This window comes from Solanum stenotomum, chromosome 10 (assembly GCF_019186545.1).
Source record: "Solanum stenotomum isolate F172 chromosome 10, ASM1918654v1, whole genome shotgun sequence".
In the NCBI taxonomy this organism is placed as follows: Eukaryota; Viridiplantae; Streptophyta; class Magnoliopsida; order Solanales; family Solanaceae; genus Solanum; species Solanum stenotomum.
In genome coordinates, this window is record NC_064291.1 from 12,820,294 (window position 1) to 12,830,903 (window position 10,610).

At 31.2% G+C, this 10,610-nt stretch overlaps 1 protein-coding gene across 4 annotated transcripts in view; it reads left to right on the plus strand.

The window, feature by feature from the left end:
- Nucleotides 1-1,663: 1,663 nt before the first annotated feature.
- The window catches only part of LOC125843341 (transcription factor TCP2-like), a 264,363-nt gene continuing 255,416 nt past the window's right edge, over nucleotides 1,664-10,610 (plus strand). Inside the window, exons 1-2 of one of the 4 annotated variants that reach the window (XM_049522580.1) lie at nucleotides 1,664-3,092; nucleotides 8,575-8,905. In XM_049522580.1, the coding sequence (XP_049378537.1) occupies nucleotides 2,054-3,076 (1,023 nt within the window). In that variant the 5' untranslated portion in view covers nucleotides 1,664-2,053 and the 3' untranslated portion in view covers nucleotides 3,077-3,092; nucleotides 8,575-8,905. Of the gene's footprint in view, nucleotides 3,093-8,574; nucleotides 8,906-9,001; nucleotides 9,335-10,610 lie in introns of those variants that run through there. The other 3 variants (XM_049522579.1, XM_049522578.1, XM_049522577.1) reach the window with 3 other exon arrangements.

The following is a 10,610-nucleotide window of genomic DNA, read 5'->3' on the forward strand; positions in this document are numbered from 1 at the left end:
GACATGTTTAGGATCAAAGTTCAAAAGTTTTTTTTTCTAAAAATAAAAAATGAAAAATTATGCTTAGTCAAACAAGGTCATACAAAATAAATCAAAAGGAATATTATCATAAAATTTGTTTTTAACAAAATTTAATTGAGACCAAAGGAAATAATAAAATTAAAAATGAAATAGAAAAATATAGTGGGGCAGCAAAAAGGGAAAAATATATCTTGGCATGGCATTAAAAGAAAGAAGAGGAAATCAGAAAAATGGGCTATTTATGTACATACAACCTTAGGGTTTTAATTCTACTCTTAAGTTCTATTTAAATTGCCACCCAAAAATCTTGAAAAAAAAAACAAGAAGGGAAAGAAAGATTTCCCATTTTCACCAAAAAAATTTTTTTTAAAAATCATGGGGACTTATAACTTTTTTCCTAAAATATTTTTAAGGTCTAACAATGAGGGTTGAAAATAGTTAGTACTACAAATCTTGTGACCATATTTTATTAACATAAATTGTCTTCTTCTTTTTTGTTGTGTAAAGAAAACTGATTATTTCTTTGGAGTTTTATAAGTTGTGATCTAAGGAAGCAGAGTTACAGAAAATTCTGGTAATATTCTACAACTTAGCTTCTTCTTCTTTTTTTTTTCTTCACATTTTTAGTTATAAAAAATGTACATTTTTGAGTTTTGATAATGTAATTTTTGTGCTCAAAATTGTTTTCTTGTAAATTTTTGTTTTTGTGCATTGGCATAATTTGAATTTGATTTGTGTGAAACCAGGAGCTGATCTACTGAGTAGCAAAGCCTTTTAAAGAGCACAAAACTCTCAGATCCAACAGATGTGGATTTGCATTTTGTAATTTATCTGCATCCATTCAAGAGACAACAAAATGGTACATGAATGTATATAAATATATTGTTGTTGTTTTTAATTAACAGACACAAACATAAATATATATATATATAGTCCCACTAGGCAGTAGTTATTGTTTATTATTTAACAAAAAATGTTATTATTTATTTGTTTATATTCTTTTATTTATAGTAGTGTGTAGTTTATCTTCTCTTTTTTGGGTCAGCTAGCATATCTTTAATTACAGAAAGAAAAAGGCTCTCCACTCACCTCCATAGACTTGTTCTTTTTAGATTAGGAAATAGCTACTCCTCTTTGTTTAGCTTTTTCTCATCAACCCCTTTAATCTTAAAGAAAGCTAGGAAAGGAAGGTCAGTCTTTAAAGAAAGCAAGAAAAAATAATACTTACTAGTTTTTTCATTAATTTTTTTTAGTAAAAATATTACTCCCTCCGTTTCAAAAAGATTGATCTGATTTGACTTGACACAAAGTTTAAGAAATTAAAGAAGACTTTTGAATCTTGTAGTCCTAAATTAAAGTTATGTCAAATGTACAAAATTGCCCTTAATCTTGTGGTCTTAAACATGTCACGTGGAAAGCAAAAAGTAAAATGTTACCAAAAAAGGAAAGAGGTCATTTTTTTGAAACTAACTAAAAAGAAAAGGAGGTCATTCTTTGTGAAACGGAGGGAGTACTAATTATTTGGGTGCTTTTGATTTTTTTTAAATTTTTTTTTTTGTGGCTATAGTTTATGAGTGTTTTTCTTAGAGTGTAACAGGGGTATGGTGCTGAGTTCTGAACAAAAACACAGACCTTTGTTTTGTTAGCACTGCAAACTTCTGCCTTCTGACATTTAAACAAAGCCCTATCTATATCTGTAGGTGAACGTGATATATCAAACCGCAAAAAATGCCTTTATACACAAATTTATGTGTCTCTACTCACTATTATATATATCATTATAAAAGCCAAAACTAGTGTGTAATCATGATCAATGGAATACACATCTGTCTACATACACCTCCTTCTATTTATTTTTTCTGCATCTATGAACCCTAATTGATCAAGTCCCAAATCCAAATAGAAAAAACCCCTTTTTGTTGTTTTGATTTGGATAAAGAAATAAACTTGATTTTTTGTTTGAGAAAGGTATGAAAGTGGTGCTAGTATGGAGATGTAGGAGATTCGAACTGAGGAGTGCAAATTTCCAAGAATGAGTAACAAGGAGGATGAGCAGTACCACCAATACGATGTTGGAGAAGTCAAAAAGAGTAGTGACCTAGGTGGTGGGATTGGGAAATTATATGGGTGGCCTACATCAAGAATTGTTAGAGTTTCTCGTGCATCTGGAGGGAAAGATAGGCATAGCAAAGTATTGACTTCAAAGGGATTAAGAGACAGACGTGTTCGCCTCTCTGTCAATACTGCTATACAGTTCTATGATTTGCAAGACCGCCTCGGCTGTGATCAGCCCAGCAAGGTTGTAGAGTGGTTGTTAAAAGCAGCCGCTCCTTCAATCGCTGAGCTTCCACCTCTTGAGGCATTTCAAGATACACTGCAGCTCAGCGATGAGAAAAGGTCAAGAGAGCCGCGTTTTGATTCAGCTGATGTTGAAATGGATGATGATCTTAATTATAATCAGCAGCAACAACAACAACAACCTTGTTGTAGTAATTCTGAGACAAGCAAAGGTTCTGGATTGTCACTTTCCAGATCTGATAGTCGGGTCAAGGCACGGGAGCGAGCAAGGGAAAGGGCTACAGAGAAAGTAAACACTGTTGCTAATCATCGCCAAAATATGCACCCTAGCTCTTCTTTTACGGAACTATTGACTGGTGGTATGAGCGATAACAACAACAAGAGTAGTGTTAATGATGATCAAAACACACCGAGACAATGGTCTACAAATCCCTTGGAGTATTTTACGGACAACCAAATTTATTTGAGAAATCCATTAAGACCGGTGTCTTCACCAATGTTTAGTATTACAGGTGATCATCGACCCGAGATGCAGCATTTCCCATTCGGCGGCGACCTAGTCCCAGTTGTGACAAGTACTAATAACGAGTACAATTTGAACTTCAGCATTTCTTCATCATCTGGTTTCAATAGGGGGACCCTTCAGTCCAATTCTTCCTCTACTTTGCCACAATACCAGAGGTACGGATCATATCTTGGTTCCACAACTGAATATGACAACCGGCATTCAGATCAGAAAGGAAAAGGAAAGAAGTAACTTCAAGTTCCATCTGGTAAATTTTCAATTCATATTACTCCTCATTTTAGATGAATTAATGTGTGTTTAGTAGCATGAAAAATGGATTAAAGATTTGTTGGTTTCATAAAAAGTTATTGGGGCATGTGTTTCCTGGGATGGGGATCGGCTGTTTGTTTGGTTTCCTTGTTGCTTAGCATGTCTGTAGCCATAGACAGGTGTTAATGGCAGGGCACTTAAACAATGGTGGAAGTTTTAGACAAGAGTAGATTTTTTAAAAATACAATAAATATCCATACTTATTTCTTTGTCCTCATTGGTTTGGTGTCCCATCAATATGTAATAAGTCACATTTAAGGGCATATATAGAGTCAGTTAAACGGCGCTTTGTTAGGTCTTGCTGTTGCATAGCTAGGTCAAACAAAACCTACACTCCTAACCCTATATTATGTATGTTAATGCCAGCCTTTTGCACACAACACTATACTCCCACTCTTGTCTATGTTTTTCTAGACATATTTTTTTAAAATCAATAAATACATTGATTAATAATTTGACTATATCAGCAGCTTCAAATTACTAGTATAAAGTTACCTTACTCATTAATACTGAAATGAGTATATGATGATAAATTACTTTTAAATTTTTCAAAGAATAAATTAAAGTGGACAGATAAAAATGGATGAAAAAAGTAATACTACGCTAGCAGGTAAGTAGGTTGTTTTTTCTCGTATTAACTCTAAACATTCGTATTCACATTATTTTCTTGAGATGATACAACAACCACAACAAATCTAATGTACTGCCATAAGTAGGATTAGAATACCTTACTACTACCTCGAAAACATAAATAGGCTGTTTTTTCATACAATGGTATTTGATAAAGAATTTTTGACATATAAGTTTAATATATACTCTCTTCATTTAAAAAAGTATGATTTAGTTTGATTTGAAACGAAGTTTAAAAAAAAATAAGATTTTTTAATCTTATGATTCTAAATTAAAGTTATGTCAAATGTACTAAAATATCTTTAATCTTGTAGCCTTAAATATGTCACATGAAAAGTTGAAGTTAAAGTGTTGCCAAAAAAAAAAAATCGTTCTTTCTTAAACAAACTAAAAAGGAAACTAGGCCATTCTTTTTGAAACGGAGAGAATATTTCATATCAAAAGTACACAAAAATAGATATTTCATATCAAAATAAGTGAATTGAAAAACAAAATTTACATAGTTGTTCCAGTTGAAGTATTTGAAATAATTCTACCACTTCTACTAGGGTCTAGGAATAGCCTTTTTAGTGCTAGACTGAACATAAAGTAATGACTTTTGTGCAAAGTATTTTTAGGAGGTAATATCTCATATGATCACTTAATTTTGAATACTTCACTTAGAAAGTCACTCAATTTAGGCTTGTTCACTTAGAAAGTCACTTAACTTTGTTTTATAACTCATAAGTCACTTAATTATTGATATTTCATTTAGAAAGTCACTTAACTATTAATATTTCATTTATATAGTCACTCAATCAACTTAGATGTTTTTTTCATTAAATTTTGTTAAAATAAAATATCTATTTTAATTATCTTATCGACCCACTCTAATTATTTAGGTCTAAGTCATCTACGGCACCTTAAAGTTGTCCGCATAATTCATTTAGACACCTCAACTAAGAGTCGTACCTATTGAACACCTCTACCCTCCTGAATTTGAACCATTTGAACATTTTTTGCCTACATGGCACATTGTTTGTGATTCACCTCAAATAGGCGCGTGAAATGTATTTAGTTTTGCGTTTTTTTTTGGAAAAAGATGTTCTTCCTTCTTCCTCACCTGTTTGACATCACTTCCTCCACCGCACCAGTTCACGGCGCCATCATACATCCTTCTTCTTCCTCTTTTTCTTCCGATATTTTAGCTCTTCTACTTCCATCTGTTTTGTTTTTCTCAATTGACATTCATGGTAGGATTGGCAGCATCGCCATTGCCACCACCATGGCAGCCATCATAATCGTCATTTTTATCATGTTAATTTGTAGAGGGCTTGAAGTTTGAATTATTTTTTTGCTATTAATATAATATTTTGGGGTTAAATTAATGTAGATTTGTGTGATTTTGTTTAACTAATCAACTATAGAACTCAAAAATAAATCTGACATAACTCAATTTTTCCAATAATGTCATAGTAGTTGGTTAATTTTTCGATGAAATTCATCTTTTCATACAAAAAATTGAACGAAGAAGAAAGTGAAAAAATATATATTTCCTATTCAGCGTAAAGAGATCGCCAAGAACTAATGACTTGGAGAAATTTATCATCAACTCCTCCCCAACTTATTTTACTTTGAATTTTCTCTTAGATGAACCAAAAAAGTTCTATAATAACATATTTACGGGTGGGTTTCCGTGTTGGGGGGTGGGGCATCGTAGAGGGAGAGGACTTTTGGGCTCCGCTGGTATAAGTGGTGGGTAATTTAGAGATTTCTTTTTAAAATGTTTATTTTTAACTTAAAAATAATTTCCTTTTTCTTTTACTTTATAATACATTTTAAAATAATTTTTTGGACTAAAAATACCAGATGACGTTATTTAATTCATCAACTTGTCATGTCATCGCGAGTGTATTTCACACACTTTATACTTTTAGTTTATTGTTAAAAAAATATTCAAATGGTTCAAATTTAAAGGGGTAGAGGTGTTCAATAGGTACAAGCCTCAGTTCAAGTGTCTAATTGAATTATGCGGACAACTTTAAGGAGCCGTATATGACTTAAGTCAATTATTTAATTATATTTTTCTTCTGAAAAACATACCGTAGCGATTGACAAAAAAAAAAAAATTATCTTTTCTATTCCAGCAATTGTCTAACTGGAACTAATGCTGAAAAATGATTTTTTTTAAAAAAAAGGTTGAAATCAAGAAGTTAAGGAGTAATCCAAAAAAAAAAAAAAAACTATACCAATCTTATTATTTTTTTTTTAAATAGTTCAAAACAAGAAATATATTTGAAAAAATTTAATAAAATAATTAAAATGAGCATCTTATTAATTTTTAAAAATAAGTTTAAAACAAAAATTGTATTTTAACAAAATTTAATTTGAAAACATTTAAATTAGTTGAGTGACTTTCTACGTAAAATATCAATAGTTGAGTGACTTTCTTGATAAAATACTTATAATTAAGTGACTTTTGAGTTCTAAAACAAAGTTGAGTGACTTTCTAAGAGAACTATTGAAAGTTGACTGACCATCTGACATATTAACTCGTATTTTTAGGACTTGGCCATAATATTTTATGGCTTCATGAAAAGCTTAAAAGTGTTGTTAACAAACCAAAATATAAAGATTTTTCATATATATTGAAACAAATAAATATTCCAACGTCACAGTAAATATGTGAATTAATTGTAAACGGCAGCATAAAACAAGTCAGGCTTTGAGTATTAAAGTATAAATAGTTTAATGGTTTATTGATCACAAATAGAGGAAAACTAATTAAGGGAAGGTAGAATTTAAATTATTTATTTATAATATTTGTTTGAGATGATTTTAAATGATGAAATATGATTATTAAGGATTCATATACAAACTCACTTGTTTAAAACTGAGGGCATAGTAAAATTTCCAATCAGATTTACTTAAACTAACTAGTGAAGCATTGTTATAATATTTATCTTGAACTCCGACTAATTTGATTCACGCAGCATATGGGTTAATGTTTAGTAGGTAAGGCATAAACACTTGAGCAATAACTTTGATCATTAAGGGTCGTTTGGTAGAGTGTATAAAAATAATGCTAAATAGAGTGTATTAACAACACTTGCATTAGTATTGCTTGTATTAGTATGTTTGCATTAGTTGTACATAGATTATTTCTTATGCATTGTTTTGTTTGGTATATTAAAAATAATATGTGTTGTACAAAAATAGTAATACAAAAATATCCTCCACAATTATGGTGAAAAAGATGTAAAAGTTCTTTTGAGGGATATTTGTGTCTTTACAATGCTAATGCATGCATTAAATCACTTTGCATTACTAATACCTAGAAATCCATGGTATTAGTAATGCACTCCCCAGACCCCAATACACAATAGAGTGTATAACTAATGTTTGCATTCGTTATATATAGCATGAAAAAAGGTACCAAACAAGGTACTACTAATACATAAAGCTAATGCAATCATTATTTTTGTTAATGCACTCTACCAAACGACACTATCATCTAGATATGTAAGTGCTTTTGGTCAAATCCTTGTGATATAACTTACTTTACTAATTGCTTTATTTTACTTTATTTGTTTAGTTTTAATTAGATACAAAATTTAGGAAAATAAATAGTTGTTCTAATTTTTTGGTCTTAAGCTAAAAATTATGTAAAATATATCAAAATATCATTTAATTTGTAGAAACATATCATGTAGTAAATCATAATTAAAGAGTTATCAAAGTAGAAAAATGAAATTCATCTTGAACCAAACTTACAAAGAAAAGTAAGACAACATAGAGTAGTATTTAATATCTTAGTACAAAGAAGAACAAACCTTGGGGAATTTTGTTTATATATATTACAAGTTATAGACAAGTTAACTCTTAGGATAAGAAGACCATTGAATAAGAAAACCTCTAGTGAGTTTGATCTTGTTCCCATCCATGCTAGCTTGATATTCATGATCATGTCTATTGAGAATATAATTAAGTACTCTAAATAAAAGTGTGATTTCTTCGACAGATTAAATTCTTAAATGAAAGAGTCACACACTTATCATAGTGGCTAATTGTGGTACACTGAAGTCAGGAATTTTAAGATGTGTATTACGACAATGAAGTTTCTAAATAGGGGCATGAAAATGTTAGATACTTTGTTATTGGTTTCCCGTACATATTTCTTATATATTTAATGAAGCTTTCAATTTAAATATTGAATGTGCGTCGAATATTAAAGCGAGGCAGAGGATATAACCTAACATTAGTGCCTAGATGTCAAGGCTTAAGGCAGTTTTAAGTTTTTTTTTCTTTTTTTTCGTCAGATTTTGCGCACTTTTAACTAATTTTATGGGATACTTGTCACCTCCCACCATCGACAAGTACTAACTAGATAGATGGAAAGAATCACCTAATATTTTTATCTCTATTGGAGTTTGAACCTGAGACTTCGTGACTCTCAACTACCACCTAATTAACCATTTGATATACTAATATTGTTAAAGGTTTTTCCCTCCAAAGAGTTAATATAATAGGTTTAGACTACATCTGCCAAGGTCGTTTTACCTTGTTATATATCCTTTTTTGCCTAATTGAGATATTGATTAATTAGTCAATGAACTTTTTGTGTCATTACTTAACTAAGCTGTCCAGAGGCATATTGTTCTAGCACATCTCATGGCTCCAGTAATAGCATTCTCTGTGAGAAAAAACTAAAAAAAGAGATGTTATGTTTCATATTTGATACTATAAATTAAATTTAAAGTTATGTGTCAAGATTAATCTTTTGTTGACTTTGCTTACGTTTCACCTTGTAGACAATTGTTCAATGGATGGAGAGGATAAATATTGCTGAGTAACTAAAGCTACAATCTAGGGCGAGTCCAACTCATGAATTCATTGTTTTGGCTATATTATGCAAAAGTGTACACATTTTGAATCCGCTACCAATAACATGTCTAACTATATCACTACCCCCTCTACTAGAAACAATCACTGTATCTCTCAAGATAGGGGTAAAGTCTATGTACACACAAGCCTTTCCAAATTTTATTTATGAGATTACTCTAAATATGATGTTGTAATTCTAGTGTAAAGTACACATGTCAAAACCAATTTCTTGTGCATCATTGTTAAAATTCATACTTATATCCACATAATGAGTAGAAGTTAGTTTCCCAAAACTTGTTTTTACTGCTAACCAACCTGATAAGGCTTTAATTTGTCTAACCATAATTGATTCAGGCAATTAATGATGGAAGCAGCCTCTGGAGTCCCAAAGGAAGCATGCATGCTCTTCTCTGCTACAGGCTTACTTACATCTTACTCTATTATGCTTCTTAATTCCTTTTTTCTACGAGAGCAATTCCTTGTTTGCTTCTGGTCTGACTTCAGTTTAGCGCACAGGTTCCAAACTCAGCAAGATTGTGTTTTTTTTTGTGTAATTGAAGAATTTATCCTCATTTGCATTTTATGATTCTGCACTAAAAAGTGCATACCTTTGCTTGAGGAGGATATCATGTTAGATTCTGGACTGTTGTGCACACTTGAAATGCATCGCATCTATAATACTGATTTATTTATTTCTATTTTTAACACATTTATAATCGCTGACCTGAAAATAATTAGGGTCGCTGCCCAACAACAGAATGAACCCCACATCAATTTATTTTACTCTTTAACCCAATTCAATCTATGTCATGTTGCCATCTAAGAACAAAGATAATTTAAAAGATTTATAATCTAAATAGGCAAAAGTGCATGATGATCCGTCTAAGCAAACACTTCTCTAATACAAACACAATCAAATTTATGTATATAAAAGAATAGTGAGACACCGTCATGTGATGACCCATTATATTCTAAAATATAGGGGTTATGGATATATAACTATTATGAAGTAGGCTTTTGGCCATAGATTATAAATATTTTATTTTTATCTTATTTGAAATTTATGAAGTAGGAGTAAACTGAAATTGTGTTTGATTATAGTTTTTTTTGCAAAGAATATTCATACTTGAATGATTTTTTTGTCAACAAGTTGATTATATAAATTAAACAGTTGGCGAAACACATTGTTTAATTTGTGGCATAAAGGGGTAGCAGGAGAATGAACTGATATTTGTCATATTGAGTTACTATTACATAAAGTTTTTCTAGAGAAAATAGTTCCTAAAATGTCTGTCTAACACTTCTTCACAAGCAAATACTAGAGGAACTGCCAAATATTCATGTTACCAAAAAGCTTAGACTTCACCACCTCTTTGGTCAGTAGATCAACTAGTCTATTATGCTCCTTTTGTAGGTGTGTCTTCTGGATTAAATATCAGCAATCAAGATAATGTTGTTATGTGACAAATGTCCATGAATGATAGTATTGACGTTGAATATCAAGAAGGTAGAGGTTTTGATTTACAACAATTTGAAGAGTCTATAATAGAGTGAGAGGTTTTGCAAGATTACTGGTGGCGTGAGGAACGTCTTCATAGATATGATCACCAAATAAGCTTTGCTATTTCTATTGACTCCCTCAGCACAGAATTGCCTAAGGCTGAACCATCAATGTGAAGTTTGCATTCATCTTGTGACGGGATTTCCCACTACAGATGGATAGTGAAGGCTTGAGATTGAGTTGTGTGAGGGATTATCAGCCCATGTGATATTTAGTTGCCTTTGAAATAGTGTTAGCAACAGACACTTGGTTGTTATGGATGTAAAAGAGGTTATCATTTGTGCAAAGTCAGATGCTCCGAAAACATAATGAGATTGTCTCAGAGAGGATGATGTTGAATTATTTTCCTTTAAGGGTGTGTTTGGTATGAAGGAAAATGTTTTCCATGGAAAATGTTTTCCT